At 36.0% G+C, this 20,319-nt stretch overlaps 1 protein-coding gene across 39 annotated transcripts in view; it reads right to left on the reverse strand.

The window, feature by feature from the left end:
• The window catches only part of LOC145670271 (uncharacterized), a 312,108-nt gene that overhangs the window by 46,848 nt on the left and 244,941 nt on the right, over positions 1-20,319 (reverse strand). For 4 of the 39 annotated variants that reach the window (XM_081738865.1, XM_081738847.1, XM_081738916.1 and 1 more), the window contains one exon: positions 1,021-1,156. The exons of 28 other annotated variants lie outside the window; for them this stretch is intronic. In XM_081738865.1, the coding sequence (XP_081594991.1) occupies positions 1,021-1,156 (136 nt within the window). Of the gene's footprint in view, positions 1-1,020; positions 1,157-6,925; positions 7,501-15,730; positions 15,854-20,319 lie in introns of those variants that run through there. 7 more of the 39 variants (XM_081738796.1, XM_081738761.1, XM_081738934.1 and 4 more) reach the window with 4 other exon arrangements.

The following is a 20,319-nucleotide window of genomic DNA, read 5'->3' on the forward strand; positions in this document are numbered from 1 at the left end:
GTTGCTCACAATCCTAGGTAAATTCACTCTCGGTTGCTCTCGCATTCGGTGTTTTTCACATGCACCAGTGACTTCTGCTGATGTACAAAGGAACTTTTCCATCTACAAAATTTTCTTACTGATAAACGCAGAGTGCTTAGAGAAGAAAACCTAAGGAAGACATTCAAGGTTCATTCCAACAGTCATTAAGATATTGAAAGAATCTGAAATGTTATTTTCTTAGTATATATATTTTAGTGCAAATGTTAAAATTTTAATACATATTTTAGTGCATATTTTTATATTTTTCGTGCATATTTGCATGTATATCTCGGGGTTGGTTTGTGTCTGGAAATCCAGGCTCTAGTAATAACACTCGTTTATTAAAACTAAAATAACGTGTTACAATTTCAAAATGTTATCTTCCTCAGAACGTTAAGTTGTTGAAACTAACAATTTCTTAGTATTAATAAATGAATGTTGTTACTCTGGTCAGAAAATATTATTTAGCTACGTTCCAGAGTCATGATGGATAGAAAAATGATGAAATATCTATAATATACTAGGTATATATCTACAGAGCAATCTTTTACTCCATGAAGTAGTTTTCCAATCCTTACGATTGTGGTAAACTGATTTTCATTCTTTGGTAGATAGTGAAGCTGCAAATACAGTATTAAGAGCCAATATCCTAGCAATACTCTACACAAATCAATTTTGCTGTTTCAAGTTGTCACTTTTTAAAAATCAGATTCTACCTGAGAAAAATTCGTATTGTACAAGTGAAGTAATGCAATATAAACCAGTTCCAAGCCCTTGAATTCATCTGTATACGCAACAAAGTCACTCTAATCTGATGTTTATAACATACTGTACTTCTGCAATTTCTCAATCTGATGTTTATAACATACTGTACTTCTGCAGTTTCTCAATCTTTGATTAACTCCCAGAATGTACATTCTGAGCTCTCTGTATTGTCCGTTCAACATTTCTGTATGTGGCTAATTATTACCTGGTATCATATTTTATATATAAACTTACCAGAATATGCTAAGCTGCTGTTTCGAACTATTCTCCATTAGTCTTCGCATCCTTTGGCTTTTAGCTCTCTTATTTTGCGTTGGATTCTTCTTTCGTTTATACGTTTCCTTTCGTTTGCCCATTCTCGCATTCTTATCTATTTAAATAAGAAATAAGAAAAGGACGTTTGTTCGCTTTCTTCTAGACCACTGCACTAATATTGATGATTTTTGATACCTCAGTGAACTCTGCCCTAACTTTAGCACATTTTCTGCTTGGCAAGACGAGGTTGAGGGTGATGAATGTAAAAATAATCGAAAATAATAGAATACAACATTAGTGTCCAATCCAGTTTTCGGTATCGTTAAGATGAATAGTAACACTTCCCATGTCGAAGTCCAAATTCATTTCCCATCGGCATGGGGTTAAGGAGGTGCATAGGAAAATAGTCAAAAAATGATCGATATTAGTGTCCGATCAATAGTTTTCGGAGTCGCTGAGATGAATAGTGACTCCCGTTGTCGTTTAAGTTCAAATTCAACCCCATCGACAAGGAGGTGAGAACGGGAAAGAAGTGATATACAAAAACAATCGAAAATGACATATTGGTATTCAATCCATAATTTTGGGAGTCGCTGAGATTGAATAGTGACATACCCAATTCTGTTTAAGTTCAAATTCATACCCCATGCGTATCCTACGGAAGCAAGATATTCAAATACTTTCCACAAATCTATTCTGCCAGTCCGAAGAACCGAAATTTCAGCTGGTACAATAGTTTTATCTCAATTTTCAGCTAAGTTTCGTTTCTCGACTTGAAAGGCTACCAACAAGGAAGTTTCCTATTGTGACTGTCACAGTATACACAGAATTTTCTCAACGAAGCAGTATGGCGTTTTACGCGTTTCAACCTAAAAAACTATTTCTTTAAACATGGGTTAATATTTGAATAAAATGTGAAACATAACTTCAAAGACGGTAGAACAATATCAGTACTTCGTAAGGATATCGAACAATATCAGTACTTTATATATAATAAAATTTTCACAAAATTGAGTACAGGCTAGCAAGATCTCACAGCAAGCGTTATCTTGCGTGCTAATCTTAAAATTCATGAAGTTTTCCCTTTTAATTATTGCATTTTTGGATATCAGAACATAACCAAACGAAACATTTTATAGTATGTTGTAGCTGAAACAACTTTATTTCATAATAGAATAGTTAGAATGTGTAGCATTTTGTTGTACAGAAGTGAAGGCTTCCGGAAAAGATTCACCTTAAAGTCAAAGTATACCTACATTCAATGATGTAGTTTTGAGCAAGAGATTGTCCACTTTCAATTTGCCAAACAAATTTATAATTCTTCGTGAAATCGTAGCTTGGCGTCATAATATTCATATTATATAATATACTAACGAAAGGAAGAAACAACCGATTTTCATCAAATCCTTTATAGGTGCGAATTCTAACGCAGAGTAATAAAGTGACTGACTGGGCCGAGACCGTTATAAAGGTTGTCCAATCACAGTAGAGGTCTCTGGTACAACTCATGTGGTCTTAGATGAGAGCACTGGCCTCGATAGTGAGAGAATAGGTGGGTGTTCTGGGAAGTGGACTGGGTGGCGTAGTGGTTAACACATCTGCACGGTTGGTCCCAGGTTCGGGTCCCGGTCCAGTCAGTCACTTTTTCACTCTTTGCATTACTAATACTCAATTGTCTTCAATTATGAAATAATTGCTTTAGGACATTAAAAAGTTGACAAAGTTACGAAAGTTTTGCCCTTCCTCTTGGGCTTGAACAGTTATCAATCGTTCCTAATTGATACGATAAAAGTGTGATATTTTGGTTGTGAAATCAGGCATATGCAATACATAATTCTTTTGGAAAGCTTAGAAGAGAAGGATAAACAAAGAAAAGTGCATTGAAGAATAATAATGAGTGTTTTGTAGAGCATTAAAGATGTCCTTCATTTCGCAGGAGAAAATTCCTAACTTACACTTTCTTGACTAAAAGGTTAAATTTACAGTACCAATGTGTTCATCCCGACGAGATCATTTCGAGAGAGATTTCTACTCTCGTTCGGTTGCTCCGAGTACGAAAAACAATGAATACGCTAATCTCATATTTCTTGGTCCATAACTAACATTAAATAAAATATAGTATGCTGGCCAACAAATACTCTAGCACTTACACATACCTAAAAAATATTACGAAAACCAAATAAATGAAACACAAAACTTATTTATCAACTGTGAAACCTTGCATTCACAGAATATAACCCACGTAAATTTTACTCCTTTATAATCCTATAACTAATTGCTCCATTATCATGCGCCTGGACTTATGGATAGTGTGAATATGCAAGTTCAAACTTGATGAAACTTAAATTTTTAATTCAAATCATTAAGACAGCTTCAGATCTTGTCGAAATTATCTTCATTCAATTTAAACTTAGGTTTTTCCGTTCTTATATTTTATTTATTGATTTTAGGTTAAGAGTAGCAGCAGCTGTAGAAATCACCTCACAAATTATCTCTATAAGATTGGCCATATTGTTTTGCTAATAATGTGTGAAACTTATTATTTCATACTTTCTTACGTGTTCCAATTCAAATTAATTCATTTAGAAGCACCAAAAAAAGGTTTTTCCTGCGTGATATTGTGAGAATGCAAAATCTGTTATCAACTAGAAAAGCGAATGAAAACGGTAAGATTGCATCTCAGATTTGCACTTTAATTCTGCCCATATTACGACAGGACTGAATAGCACAATATATAACTGTTTGTTGAAGAGGAAACTACTGAGAAGGGTTCCTACACACACCGCTAAGTGTCGTTGAAACGATGCATCATCAAACAAACCGTGATGTTAACAAAGAACTGGTTACTTACCAATAAATCCTCCCATGAGAAAACTAGAAACTCTTCATACGTTTCGGAAGAGTAAGCTAGTTCCCTCTTTAGTGGTAACAAGAATAATAATTGTTGAGAGAAAAAAAGTGTAGAGAAAGGAATACATAACACAGAATGAATAAACATGAAGGATACTAAAATACCACGAACAGAGCACAGTGCAAAAGAATGAGCTGAATTGAAGGAAGCGCTATATCTATGTTACGTCACTATTGCTAGATCCAAAATATAAATCAAAGGTAGGTAACCAGATTCTATATGTTGCCAAAATCAAAATTTAAAGACAGTTTACACTTATGAATAAAGAATGAGTCTTTAATCTCCCGTTATTTCTTTGTTTTTGCTGAACCTATTACATTAACCTGCTTTATATTGTGTTTATGTTGTTTTAAGTGAAGCGCTAATAACGACATGCTCTCTTCTTGAGACTTTTTTGATTGTCTAATATGTTCTTTAATTCGAGTACTGATATTACGGTTCGTTTGACCCATATATGAGGAGTCACATTTGCATTGAGCATGATAAATTAATCAACAAAATATATTTAAATCAGGTAAGATGTTTTTCTAAACTTTTCAGAGGATACTGGAAGCAGATGTTTTGGATTTTTGTCGATAATTGTGCAAAATACGGAATTCCTATCCATGTTTTTACTTCTTTGGGAATAACTTTTAGGGGCTCCAAATAGCCGGAGAAGGCAAAAGTTTAGTACTCAATTCACACAGTAATGCCGAACAACCGTTAGCGAGTGAAAGTGGCTTAGTAGCCAGGTTATTTTCTTTCTTCATTACAACTCAACGGGGATGCAGACCAGTGTTTTAGAACCCTACCCTACTAGATCTACTGTAATAAACAAGAACAAACGTGCAACTTTCGAATTCTAACAGGCTTCACGTTGATATCCATTCTGAGACACTTATTCTGCTAAAGCTCTGCTCGCTACAATCATGTTTACAAGCACCTTAAACTATCGCTAGATTGTAATGCATGTAAAGCAAAAAATAAGCCTTCCAAAAACCGAAACACGAAAAGCTAATAACTTTATGGATAATATCAGTGAGAGCCCTGCTCTGAAACATTTTTTTTTAAATATAGAAAGAAAATATTAAACCATTGGCTCTAGTTTCAAGAGCAGTCATAGTCATTTCCAGGTATTTCTTATAAGAAGTGCTTGCTTTTACAAAATTAGTATAAATGGATCTTGAGAAGTTAAAATCCGTACTTAAAATTCCCTGCCTTTTTCAGGATTTCTGAATTTCCTGACTTTTCCAGATTTTCCAGGTCGAAGGAAACCTCATTAAGACATTTGTTTACTGATGTTTGTTTAAATTATTATTTTCAACTCCTTACAATCATATACGTTGGGATTATATTTTTAGCATGTCACTTTCTCAGTTAAAGGTAAAGCATTTATAATATGAAATTGATCAATAATTTCATAGGATGCATATCGAATATTCGTAAAATTTATAGTTACCTAAGCATCCGTTTCGTTAATTTTTACCATCAACTTTTTACCATCAAGAAACCGGTTAGTCGCTTTCTTCGGTACTACTACTTAACCTTTTTGAGACAGGGCCATTTTTGGAGTTTTCGTACACTTTCAGTTAATGAATTATAACTCAAAGACTATTTACTCAATTTATATGGTTAAGACCTTGTGTTTTAGAAGAAGGATGTGGCAATTTTATGGCGTAAGTTTGATTAACGGAAGGGAAATTATGAAGGGAAATGTAGAGGTGGAAATTCACAAAAAATTCAATAACCGAATTTTAAGATTTCTTGGAGCTGGCCCCACTGTTGCAACATGGTTCAAGTCACCTCAAAAAATTCTTTGGTGTGTCGACAACGCAAAGTGAAAAGGGAAGTCGTTGGCTGCCATACAAAGAAGAAAAAAATTCTCTCTCATCGTATATACGAAATTTTTAAACTTTTTCCGCCTCAGAAACAAAAATCAACAGTATGCAGGTGCTGCAGCTTCCCTAATTGTCCTATTAAAACTTTCTATGGTGCGTCGTGTTGGCCAAACACGAGGCTTTCAAATGCTGGTACGTTTTTTTTAATGTGGCCAAAGAGGGAAATTATAGTGCAAGTGGGATATTTTCCGAATTTTTCACCTAAAATCAGAAATTAAAATTTTCTGTCGTTGGAAACAAACAAGCTCAAACTAACTTATAATACCATGGCTATATCAAACTAAGCATGTCATTTAAAAAAAAATATTATTCTACCTAAAAAAAATCACAACTATCTTTCCATTTAGAGAACAAGGTCTACTGTAAACCTCAAATGTATTTCCCCTAATTATTTTATTGAAACTTTTTTATGGTGCGTTATGTAGGGCAAAGACTAAGTTCCCAGATACTGGTACGTTTGCCTCGATGTAGCAAACATGACGGAAATGTAGCAAACAAGAGGGGGTTGGTTTAAAAGAATTAGATATTCATATGGGGTATATACCTGACAAGGCCTAAGTAGATCTCTCTAAAACGAAGGAAGGTATACTGAAAAAAACTTAAAAAAAAAAGAAAATCGGAAATTCGAAAATTTTTGAATTTTTGACTGGGCTCAGATTTGAGAGGGAAATCCGACACTCAGAGAAAAAAATGCCATCAGGGTAAACTATGATGCAAACATATTTAGCACAGAAAAAATCATCCCGATATTTTAATTACTGTTCACACAGGAGGGGATTAAGAAAGGGTTAAAGGCCATCCTGTCTCGAAAGGGTTAATGAGATCTTTACGTTTGAACTCACATTACCTGTAGCATTCCAGCACTGTTAGAATAAATTACCGTGTTTATTCGCTTAATAGTCGCACTTTTGTATCAATTTTTAATGCAAAAATCCAACTGCGACTATTACGCGAGGAAAGCTGCAATTCAATTATCTCTACGATTAAAACTATTTCGAATGTTGATACATACAGCATTGTGTCAACATCAAAAATAAAATATAGCCTTCATACGGTAAAATGTTAAAACTTCTAAAAAATTAAACTCGTAACTTACCGATTCGTGGGAGACGAAACAAGATATCTTCTTCGTCGGGTTGCCAGACCATTGCGGCGCATAAATCTTGTTAACCACCCTCGACTTGCTCTGAATTGTGTGTGTGGAATATCGTTCGTTCTTGCAATTTTGCGTGCCTTTACTTGCAACATTTCATATGAAATTGCACACCCATTTTTTCGAACGTCACGCACATAAGAAAGAAGTTCCTGTTCCACCGCTGGGAAAATTCCACACTTTGGTCCTCTGAATGCACGCCTGCTCACACTAGTGTCTTGCAGCCGGTGTTTGGCTTTCCTCCAGTCTCTGATCAACTTTTCATTCACACCCCATTCTCTTTCTGCAGCTCTATTACCATTCTCTTCTGCATATTCAATTACCTTCAGTTTATAACCCGTCGTATAACTTATGTTGTTTCTCAATTTTCCCATTTTTGTCCAAGCAAAAACACACAAGAAAGAATTTTCCAAAACCGAAGTTTCCGCATCCGTAAGTCGCACTCGAACACGTAATGGCTAGGCCACGCTCTCTTCCAGTTTTGTCAGATCCGAAGATCAAAAAGTCGCGAGTTTGTGCTTTAAAAGTAGAGGATTTGAACTATTTGTAGCCCAAGTATAAAAATGAATTATTTTGCAGCTATACAGTTTTACTCATCATATACATCGATTAAATAGAAAAACATCTAGAGTTGGAAATACTTCAAATGTCTGGGTTGGCAACGGTCAAGTGGCGAGAGCAGTTTTAGACTGTTGGAGGTGGTGTGTTACGGCAAACTCCGTACTACATCTGAAATGGAGAACTGCAGTGTGGAATGAACGGGTAGACGCTGATACTAAGTATATAATGGGCGATCTTTCTGATTTCCAAGGAGACACGTTTGCTTAAATCACTTTTGTAGGATTTACATACACTTTACAATGTTTATAGTATACTTTTTCACTCATGTTCCTCACTACTTTAATTCATTGGCTAAATTCTTTACCTGGGATCCGAAAATTTTGGAAGTGTTATTGTAACTCCACATACTTATATGTTAATATGGATAATACAGTAACACAATTAAATCAGTAGTTTTGTAAAGGTCATGAGTCAGAAAAGTAAGTTATAAGAAAAAAAAGCACTAATTTTTGGGAAGCCCTGATAAATGTGAAATGATTGACCTCTGTTTGAAAAGGTAAAGTTTTCTTATCATTGTACGAAATAAGCAATTTGTGTTCCAAAATAAATAAATAAATAAAACGTTGGCTTAAAGCAAACTCTAAATCCTCTGACCAGGGAACTGTACGAATGGGGCACTCGAGTTGCCGGACGAGGTGCATCACATGTGAAAGAGGATGTAAAAAGATGTCCATATGCAAAATTGTAGCGGCTGAGGGCAACATGGACGAGCGTGAGAGGCGGAAGAAGTGGGGCTACAGTGGGACTTAATAACACAGAAATATGCAGAATCACACGTTTCGCTCCCGAATGGTGAAAGAAATGCATGTCAAATGTATAGGAAGTGGAACATGAGAAGAGGTGCTATATGGTGGGGGATATGAACATCATGGGCACCATCTTGAAAGTAGCCATCTTGAATTTGAATTCAAAATGTTAAATGAAAAGTGGGGCATGTGGCATATCAATTAAGACTGAAATTTTACCAGAAATTCGTTGGTGTGAAAACTGCTATTGTAACTGTGTTGTGAATTAGAAAAAACGAGCAGGTAAGAAAGAGCACAGAGATGGGCAAACAAATGTCACATACCCATGAAATACCCGTAAACCTTAAGAATAAAAAATCCAAAGGTAATTATGTTGAGACTGACGACAGTTTCTGAGTCGTATGTATTGTTTGTTGCATTACAAGCCTACAATGATGGAATTTTGGCACGTAGGGGTTTGAACATTGGACAACACAAAGAATGTCGGTATAAGTGACTGATATTATAATGCTGTACTCTTCTTATAGAGGTGCATCCAGTGACTACATTCTGCGAATGGTTTAGATAATATGGTTTTCCACACGATCACTGGCATACGCGTACAGTATATCTTTTTGTCATATATTCTTTGCTGGACAATTGACTTGTACTTTAACAGGACTCAAATGAAACATTTGTTATGTTGCCTATGTCCATATATTCCCTCCAGACGTTGTTGCATGTTCGTATTTTTCAACTTACAATAAAGAAACTATAAAATTATTCACACCAATGCATTTCTGGTAAAATTTCAGTCTTAATTGATATACCACATGCCCCACTTTTCATTTAACATTTTGAATTCAAATTCAAGATGGCTACTTTCAAGATGGCGCCCATGATGCTCATATCCTCCCCAATATAGCACCTCTTCTCATGTTCCACTTCCTATACATTTGACATGCATTTCTTTCACCATTCGGGAGCGAAACGTGTGATTCTGCATATTTCTGTGTTATTAAGTCTCACTGTAGCCCCACTTCTTCCGCCTCTCACGCTCGTCCATGTTGCCCTCAGCCGCTACAATTTTGCATATGGACATCTTTTTACATCCTCTTTCACATGTGATGCACCTCGTCCGGCAACTCGAGTGCCCCATTCGTACAGTTCCCTGGTGAGTCATGCCTTTTCAAAACTACTTCAATTAAATCTGCGAAGTCCACGTTTACATAGTTCCGTACAACTATAACGCCTATGCATTAACTGAGACATCAACACGGTTAGTGATCCTGCAACAGCACAAATTCAACAAACAAAAGTCTAGTGTTGCCAGATCTGGAGATTAAAAAGTACTAAAATAAGAACTGAACTAGTATCAAACAAGTCAGTTTTATTAAAACTATTATACGCTCTGAATAGAATACTCAGCAAACAAAACTTCGATTGTATTACATAAAACTAATAATTTGTGATTTTATATATGAAGATGGGAAAGTGTCGCATTCTTAAGAGTTATAGCCTGCAGATAATTAAAAGTAGTCCTAAAGTAGCGTGTCGCCCAATTTGAAATTTTGCTAGCGAAGGCAGTTTATAAAAATCGCCCAATCCGCTGCTTGTAGCCCAATCTGGCAACACTGCTCTCTTCCAACTCCCGTAATGATGAATGTCAATGAACTGAAAGTCGCATAACAACGAAGGTGCTTCGTGTCGCTTTGGCGCCGGAGGCTGTCTGCCAGCCAAGAAGTGATTTTTGAAATCACAGCCAGGTGTTGGAAACCCTCGAAGCAATACGATGGAATGCCTAGAACAGACGAGGTGGCTGTAAACAGGTGCCGTACTGGGATGAGTCATAATTGAACGCGGGCGCGCAGAATGAAGGATGGAAGTAGGTTGCCTGATCTCTGTTGTCAGATGGTCACGATGTTACGTGCCGGTAAACAAGAAAAGTTTTTTTTTTTTTTTTTTTTTGCTCGGACTCGCGTAAGGTAAGCAATTTCGAAGTCTCGTTTACAAAGACAAAAATCTCAGACTGGGACTTTTATGCGGGAATTTTTTTGGTGAGTTTTTACTTCAAATTTACGATGCGACTATTATGCGAGGGCGACTATTACGTGAGTAAACACGGTATTATCAAAGCTAATTAGCCTACTTGCTTTAAATTTACTTCTTTACTTGAAAAAGAACACTGACTTGATCTTCGTATTAACTTTTTTTAATGGGTGTTCCTTTCAAAGAAGCAAATTCAAAGTAAGAAAAATGAGAAAAATGAAATGAAATCTTTGAGTTTTACGTCCCACGCTTATGCCGGTTAGGCTAAAGGAGACGGTGATTATGAGAGATGAGTGAAATGGTGGAATGAAGTGGGAGGAAACGGGAGAACTCCGAGAAAACCCACGAGCACGGTGTTTGTCCATCACAAGGTTCACTTGGTGGGGGCTGGGATCGAACCCGGGACCCCAAGCACCAGAGGTGAACGCTCTACCACTGAGCCACCGCGCCCCCCAAGAAAAATGAGAGTTTTGATAATTTATTCTATAGTGCAGGAATGTATCTGATAACGTGATTAAAGCAACGTAAAAATTCCTTACAGAAGTACTGAAGAACACAACAAATTGGTCGCTGAACGATGTACAATGAAGATTTACAAAATTGGTGCTTAGGTCAGCATAAGCTTTCTACATTCATAACATGCTTGGAAAAGTACACTATACGCAATTTCGCTAACTAGCAAAATGCTTGATCAGTTAAAGCTGTGGAGGCACCCACCCACACCATTAGACGTACCTTTTTTTCCTTAATTGTAGGTACACGTCTCATATAGCTTCTGCAGTGGAAAGCGACGATAAATTTCAACGAACAAAATTCATAAACAATCTATATGGATCTACTGTTTAAAGGTGGATTCCAAACCTCAATCACATTTTATTGTTCTCCCACCAGAAATCGAACCCGGGACGCCATACAACAAAAGCTGTTCATAAATCTAACTGCTTATTCATACGAAGTCACTGAGTGACGCAACTCGGTGACAACTGCTTGTGAAGCATTGCTTTAAATTGTTGCGTTCACACGAGGCAACTGCATTTGCCGTCACCGACCGCTCTCGCGCAACTGTCTCGAGCAACTCAGTGTTTGTCTACTCGAGGAAAAGCATTGCTTTAAATTGTAGCCTTCATACGGGGACACTGGAGTGACCGTCACCACACAAGGTTGCCAGTGTATGTATATGTTAAAAAAACAAAAAGTGCCGATCAGACGAAACATGCACACTTGACCTTATCGTAACCTGCCCTAGTCGCAGGTTTTCTACCCGTCCCCGATGGGGGAAATTTTTAACACAATAGAAAATAATGAAAAACTTATTTTATGCATACCTTCATTTCGTTTTAGTATAAATTTTAATGAATTTTCATTTTACATATGCTGTGAAGAAAGACTTCAATTACTACAAATGCACGATCTTCTCTTGTTGTTTGAAATAAAATCATAATGAATGATGAGTTTGAGTTTTACAATATGCGTTGGCGCAATAATGAAAGAAATTCGTTTTGAATTTTCGTCCGTAATAGTTTGAATATTCTAACACTAAGAATTTCATTAAAAGAATTTCATTAATAATAATCGGATTGTTGAAATTTATCTAGATTGATATTGTGACAAGGTGTTGAGGAGAACATGCACAGGAGGGTTCCGAGGGAAATGCAGTACACCATAATTACCAGCCTCTTCATTATTGTCTACTGCAAGTACAATGTTAAAATTCTATTTAGCTTCGACAACCAATGATTGAAGGCAATAGACTTGATAAATCAATTGTTATTTGGAGACTTTATTTTCACTTCTATTATTATTATTATTATTATTATACTTTTGCACTTTTCTTCGTCTTGCTAATTAAATCTTCGTTCAAAGTGCTCCCCGGCCAATAATTGTTGGTATTGCTAAGCTATTCTGCTTATTAGTATTAAAATAAAGGCATTCCACTACCACCATTTTCCGGACAGGCCACGAGGGCCCAGGGGCTGGTAATGTAAAGGTTCCTTCCACATTTTCTTGACTAAATAATTCATTGAGATAATGCAGCCAGCTCTACGGAATAGGATTAGGAATTAGATTTTTCTAGGCTTTCGGCATCTATCGCCATGTTAGCCTGTCACGTATGAAGAATTACGTAACATTGGCGATTACACTATCCGAGGAAAAGGGAGGAAAGAAGCGACCTAGGAATTGTGTTAGGTACCATCCCGGCATTTGTCTGATCTGAACAAGGAAAACCTAACTCAGGATGGCTGGTCTGAAAAAACCTTTTACACTTTTTCGACCGTGCCGCGCCGGAAATCGAACCCGGGACCAATTTATGCTTCAAAGCTGACGGAAACAGTAATGGTGATAATTAAAATGTTGGGATGAAGAAAGTGGGAGGTAACGGGGAACCCCGGAAAATCTTCACAACACAGTCTTTACTACAAAATCTACTTGGGGCGAAGAAGGATCGAACCAGAAGACCTACGCACCAGAAATTGTACAAATTATATTGCTTGATATCTGTCTCAGATAGTATAACTGAATATGATGATTAGAGTAGAACTAAAGACAATTCTGTCACATACATCTAGCGCTGCTTTATACTTAAAGTGTGTTTAGTTTGGATTTATTAACAGCAGTTTTATTACCAGAGAACGACATCGTGTCATCATTACTATAAACACCTGTATTCCCTTTCTGTGCGACAAAAATGAACATCAAAACATGAATGTATTTTAAAATAATATGCTCACTACATTACTGAAAGGACGGAAAAACAAAACCTTTCAGTCTAATGCACCATTGATTATTAAGCCCTTTAGGTTACAGGAGACGGATGATTAAGGTTGGTTTAAAAGGACAAGTTTTGCCGATAGATGGCACTACAGTCTTCGTATCTCTCCCATGTATTTTTTTATCTTTCACGAAAATTCACGATATCTCTTACAAGTTTCAACTTACAGACTTCAGATTTTTAGAAAAGGAACTTCATAATCTATCGAAGGCAAGAATCCGTGCTGATTTTTTATTTAGAATTTTCCTCCTTGTTGAAATGGCTTGATTGTTTAAATGGATATCCAAATATTTAACAACGAAACTGTTTCAACAATGAAGAAAATTCTAAATAAAAAATCCTCACGGATTGTTCCCTTTAATAGGTTATGAAGTTTCTTCTTTAAAAATTTGAAGTCTCTAGGTTGAAATTTATAAAAGAAATTGTAAATTTTCGTGAAAGATAAAAAATACATGGGAGAGATAGGAAGACTGTAGTGACATCTATCGGCAAAGCTTATCCCTTTACACTAACCTTAAGCCAAGAGAACGATGGGATTGGTGGAATAAGAATGTGGGAGGAAACGGGAGTTCCTCGAGAAAACCTACGGACACGATGTTTTCAACCGCATACATACTTGGATACGGATCGAAGGTAAGCGCTCTACCAACCACTGAGCCACCATGACACCCCCCTCCCCCTGAAAGGACGAAGTTCTCTGGTGGTATGTCCGCGAAGGTGTTCACCCGACAAGGCTCACATTTAGTTCTGAAAAATTATGGGAGAACTATATTTAAAACACTTAGTTCTTACTGCTTGACGCCATATATTTCCTACAATAATCTAATTTCAGACCAAAATTTACATTTACAGGAAGCCGTTCCAGTTCTATATTTCTTACTGCAACATCGTTCTAGCTCACTTAAAACACTACTGCAGCCCCTCTGGAGTGGCGGATATAAGGGGCGTAAGCAGCTTGAACCCTCTTTTCTCATTTGTGACTATGTTGTTACTAATTGAAATATTAAAAACGGTTTTACAGATTGATAAATACACTGTGCTATCAAATATTCAGAACTATTTTTTAAAGAAAAGAAACTACAGGTAACTCAAAGTACCAGCCTTCGAATTGATCGGTAGAACACAAATCCTTTATAGCAATGACTTTCTAGTGTTCCTATATTTTTTTAAACACTGTTCCTATATTTTTTTAACGCTAAGTTTTACTTATATTTTGACGTATAAAATGCATGATTATGATTTTCTTATTTGATAAGATATTTCCGTGTTCTCCGTTGATAAGATGTTCTCTATTATCAAGTGTTCGTATTTCCGTGTTTAAGCCTTCTGGATCTAACGCCCGGATAGGGATAGAAGCGAGATCCTCGCATGTGAGAAAGGAGTTGATCCGAGTCTATTTTGAAAATCCGCATTTGTCTGGTGGACTAAGGAATAAACCTATAAGGAAGATGGCTGGTTTGAGCCCAGGCCCTCCCTAGTACTAAATTACTCATGTACTAAATGAATCACGACGGCTACGTTGATACCCTGATCCTACGGTCTCCAATAGCGTGGGGAATTGCCCACCCTGAATTTTCAAAGTAGGTTCAATACATGTCATAATATTGAAGATAATTTCAAGTGCAATATAATTTCAAATGCAATAACACGAGTAGGAGTGAGAAAAACACATTATTAATAGCATTTTGTTATTAGTATGAATTAAGACATCTATTAAATTCAAATGTTTTTTTTTTTTTTTTTTTTTTTTTTAACCGTCACGACTTTGATTTTTAGCGAGAAACAGCTCTTGCTTAGATTATTACATACGAACTTACATGACTGTTAGATTCAAATTATACTTTTCTTTATTTCTGTCCAATTCCAATGGTCTTTTACTCCCTTTTTGGTTCGAGAATTTGCGGTCAAAACTACTGATGCGACCAAAATTATCACTCCACGGACCAAATCACCCCGTGAGAAAACATTGCGGAAAGTCGAAAGATATTACAATTTTTGACGTCTTAATTTCTGAACTGATAAATAGGCTTATATCAACCAGAACTGAATTATTTAAAATAATTTCTATTTCTGATCATCGATTTTATAACCAGAGCTCTGATTTTGATGACCTAAAATTATCAAAAATGACCTATAAAATCAAAATAACACATTAGAAAACCTTTAGAAATGTATTACAGAAAAAGTATGTATTCATGTTCTGGGGATGTCTTTCTGAACATGATAAAATAGACTTTAATATAATACTAGGGTTAACTGTTTCAATATAAAGAAGTAAGCCTTGCTGGAAAGCATTTTGCATCTGTAATCATATGTAATAAATATAGTGTTTGATTTTTTAAAATAAGCAAATATTGTTAGGGGGATTAAGTCCTAGAATAATTTTCTTTAGGGAGGATTATGTCCTATGCAAATTTTCTTTAGGGAGGGATTTTGCCCTACCTGAACGAAAAACCTTAGAAGGATTATGTCCGTAACTCTTATGGAATATTTACTTCACTTCAATGTTGTGTTTACTTTCTCTAAAAGAATAATAATAATAATAATAATAATAATAATAATAATAATAATAATAAATCTTACCTTTTCCGTTCCTGATATTTTATCAATCCAGTCGGTAGTCTTCTTTTCTTTCTTTTTGTTGACAATCTTAAATTATTCGACAATTTACCTTTCTTATGTCTGGGTTGTCTTTTCAATGGCATTCTATCCCGAAACAAAACAAGATCAGCTCTCTTTACTAAGCTCTCCAAGTACAACCTTTACACCGAGCAAATTCGGAGACTGAACGATATGAATGACAAAAACTTGTTCTTTGCTGATAGCAGGGGTGGGGCTGAAGAACCAAGGAGTAGATGAAACCCTGAGGTTATCCGGTCACGGAACACTAACGCAAGCCTGCTTTCTCCGGCTGCATTATTTTGAACAGAGCCATCTAACGGGAAAATGCTGAACTTTTTACACATTAATTACTATGAGACTGTGCACTCTTTAATGTCATTAGAAGGTTCTCTGTAGATAATAATTAATAAGAAATAAGAAAATTATAGGATAATTAAAGACGAATCAAAGATTATGAAGGTATACACCTCAATTGCTAATTCTCATTCCTTTCTCTAAAACGCAGAGTGGAGTTTAGTGGTAAATCTTGATTTCCTTAAGGTATTACTAATTTTGTGCAAATTACATACATATACTTTATGTATACTTCATGAATTTGAATATTATGGTTAAATGCATAAACCTACTTTATGATTTTCTCCAAATGAGCAGTGTAGGACGTGATATCAAGCAAAATTGAAAAAATCCCACGTTAAATTTATCCAATTTTTCATGGCATCCTCGCAAAGCTCCAGTCCATTCTTAAGGTGTGGGAATGGGTAAGGGAAGTGGACAGAAGGACGCAAAAAGAATCTGCCATTTCTTTCAAAATGTGTGTAGCACAAATCGGAAAGTGACGTATAGCCATTTCATCAGAAGGGATTGCCCGGAATATTAATCATATTCTACGAAGGTTTCAGGACACTGGCAGTGCCAAATACAAGAAGCCACCAGGTCGTCGGGCGCGGGTGATGAACCAAGTAGTGAAGAAAGCTGAATTGGAGCTTTCGGAGAATCCCAGTGTCTGTCTGTCCGCGAATTGGCCCGGAAATTGAAATTGTCGCCTACTACTACACATAATCGAAAAAGGGAAACTGGGCTTCAAAACGTGTAAAGCAAAAGTGGCTCCAAAGTATACAAAGGATATGTGCACCAAGAAACTGCCGCAAAATTGTTGAAAAAAAATGGATTCTGCGTAACTGAAAATACTGGTGATTGATGATGACACGTACTGTCGTGTCGACCCTAATGATGTTGCGGGACGTAAGTACTATTCATGTCGAGATAAAACACAAGTAAGCGACAAATTCAAATTCAAGGCGAGGTTTCCCAAGCAATACCTGATACGGCAAGCAATGGACGCTGAGGGAAAGGTTTCGGCACTTTACATTTCGACGACCACAATGACCGCATACATTAAGAAGAGACTGCTTCCTTTTATCAACGGTCACAATGTCCTTTTCTGGCCGGACATGGCAACATGTCACTATGCTACTAAAGTCACCGACTACCTGAAAGCAAAAATCATCGGCTTCGTTGAAAAAAGGAAAAAGACAATGCCCCTAACGTTCCCCAGGCGAGAGAGATTGAAAAATTTTGGGCCTTCTACAAAGCTGAGTAGCGAAACAGACCAGAACCAACGAACTTCCTTCAAGAACATTTGGACACGAATTTCCAAGGAAGTGGCCCAGCAGAGTGGCCAGAACTCTTATAGTGATTGTAAGAAATAACTTCTAAAAGGAGGAAGAGAAGGAGTTTATGGTCCACTAAAATAGTTCTCCATATTGTTAAAGGATAATACTAATGTGAGTAAATATTCCTTTTAGCTTTCATTTACTGCTTTTAAGTTAAGTTCCTTCCATATGCAGACTACAGTGTTTCCCGAACATATCTTATTTTCAAACACCGCTTAAATCAATTTGAAGACCAAGCTATCTTATCTTTTTCAGAAACTTTTTTTTAATGAAATTTAATAAGAGTCAAAATTTTAATAATTCTCTTGATTATGTAAGTGAGCCAGAATCTATAATGTTTTATCGTTAATTAGGTGTCATTAAATAAAACGAAATTATGAACATACGATTAGTAGAAGGGAGATTCTACCACTCATCTCCCGTGCAATTTAGGCTTAGCGAAGGGCCCGGAAAATAATGCCAATATTTATCACATAAAATAATAGAAACATGATAGGCCTATATTATGTTCGAAAGTGATATGTACTCGTTTTGATTTAAATATTCCTCTTTCCATAACCGAATAAAACGAGTGCTTTCAGGATAATAGTTTCTGAAGTTTCTGAACTAAAAGAAAATCAAAAAAGCAACGACCACCCCGTCCATGCTTGGATAAATTTCTAATTCTTATTTTTATACTAATTTGAGAATGTTGAATCCTATGAAGCATATCCGTCAATGGAGTCACAAGGAAAATGACTTCAAAATCTGGATCTTGGAAGTGTCGCTTATACAAATAATAAAAATTAGAGATGCAAGGGCTCGGAAAAAAACCGGCTTTTTTGGAAAAAAACTCGGTTTTTTCTGCTTCGCTTTTTTGCTTGGGAAATTTTGGGATTTTTTCAAAATTCTGCTTTAAATTGATAAATCAAATTTTGTTTCGCTTCTCTATAACACAAAAAGTCATTTAATTAGTGGTTGATGCCGATAATAATATAAAACCTCGAAAATAAACCACGAATTTCGAAAATATATTTCAAACAATTTTACTTCTCAACATATTTACATTATGAATTCCAAAGGATTAACTAATGCATATAATAAGATTTTTTAACCTCCTATATAAAAAAGTAAGCAGGGTTGGGAAGAACCATGGTTGTTTTTAAAAATGCCAAAAACTCGTTTTTTGGGGGAGTTTAAACTAGGCTTTTTTGGCTTAAACCAGGTTTTTTTGGGCTTAAATATTTTGCTTTATGTATTTATATTACATATTGACAGAAATAAGTTTGTTTCGCCTTGGTGTTATTATGCAACAACGGGGTTATGCTGGAAGAGGTCACATAAGTTTAAAGAAGTCCGGTGAGTAAATTTCTTAAACTGGGAAACTTCCGCCCTAGCCATCGGGAAAATCCCGTCATTACTCTAAATGTAAAACAATAACGGAAAAATCCTGTTATTGCTTTGCGTGTAAACTTTAAAGGTCAACGTATCATAATCAGTACGCTAAAACTGAGGTATTAAATTACAAATTTAGTACGTACATATCATTGAAAGTCCAATCCAAGCTAACGTTGGAAGCTACGTAGGCAATCGATAAATTATGCCAACTTCTATCAATATATTTAAGCAACCTTGGCTTCTTTATAAAACAACAGGCATTCAGGCATGCAGAAATATACAATTTGGTTTCGTTTTGTATGTTCAGGCTTAACATTCCTACGTAATACCGAGGTTATCAAGGAGAAAACTTTCGCTTAAAGTTACATCCGAACCGCTACCTTGTTTACGCATGAAAGAAGGGTTGTGGTTCAACCGAGAATTGAACATGGGACACCTTGATCAAAAGGTGAAAAGGAAATAAAACTAATGCATTGTTTGATGGCTGGAAACGTCACCATGAAGTTCACACGATTCGCATTTTTCGTTCTTTTTATTTTTTGGTTTAAACCAGTTGTTTATTTCAAAAAAAGAAAAAAACAGCTGGTGTAAACCAATGCTTCTTTTAAAAAATACACAAATAACTAGCAAAATTCTATGTAGTATTTTTACTTCAAAATATTCCATACCCTCTTTTTTGGAACAAAATAAAATTAAAATAAAACATAAGAGAAATACTTACAAGTAGACCTCACCACTTCGCCGTTGCGTTAGCAAAAGGAAACAACTACTCTCCTAGAGTAGGGTTGAATATAAGATATTTACAAAAATTTTAGCTGCTAATGAGCATTAGAAATACGGGAAAACGAAATAGAAACATGAATGTGGAAAAGCCAAGTACAATATAGTTTGATAGTTGCAAGACCGATATTTTTTCGAAATAGATGGAGGAGCAATAGTTATGACTTCAACTATGTAAATCAAGTTAGGAGGGATGTTTTTACGGCATTCCAGATCATGGCCGCCATCTTGAAATCCGCCATATTGGATCAACGTCAACTTTTTCAAATGGTAAGAGGGCCATGTGAGGTATTAAACAACAATGATTTTTTCCACCCAATCTCATATACTAATTAGTTTGTCCATATCTAGAACGGTTTACAACTTACAGTTCTTTGAATGTTGAAAAATCCGTTGTTTGTAGCAGATAACAGATAACTATAGTGACAATGAACATAGCTTCCACACTAGCTTCTTGATTGTTTATCTCATGATGTGCCTCCTCTAGAATATCCAGAGTGTATTCCATTTCGAATTCCAGTTCTTCATCCGCTAGGAATCCAATTATGTCATCTACGATTACTCTTTCCTGTTCTGAAATATTTGTTGTTTTGTGCTTGAACCGTAATGTCTGCAACTGCTGCAAGAGGTGCATGGTAATGTTTGCCTTATTTAACGCCATGGTGTGTCTTTTTTCAGTCTATATTTGTTGCCTGCACACACTCTCCCTAACACACACAC

The sequence above is a fragment of the Thermobia domestica genome, chromosome 2 (genome assembly GCF_964235325.1).
Source record: "Thermobia domestica chromosome 2, izTheDome1.hap1.1, whole genome shotgun sequence".
In the NCBI taxonomy this organism is placed as follows: Eukaryota; Metazoa; Arthropoda; class Insecta; order Zygentoma; family Lepismatidae; genus Thermobia; species Thermobia domestica.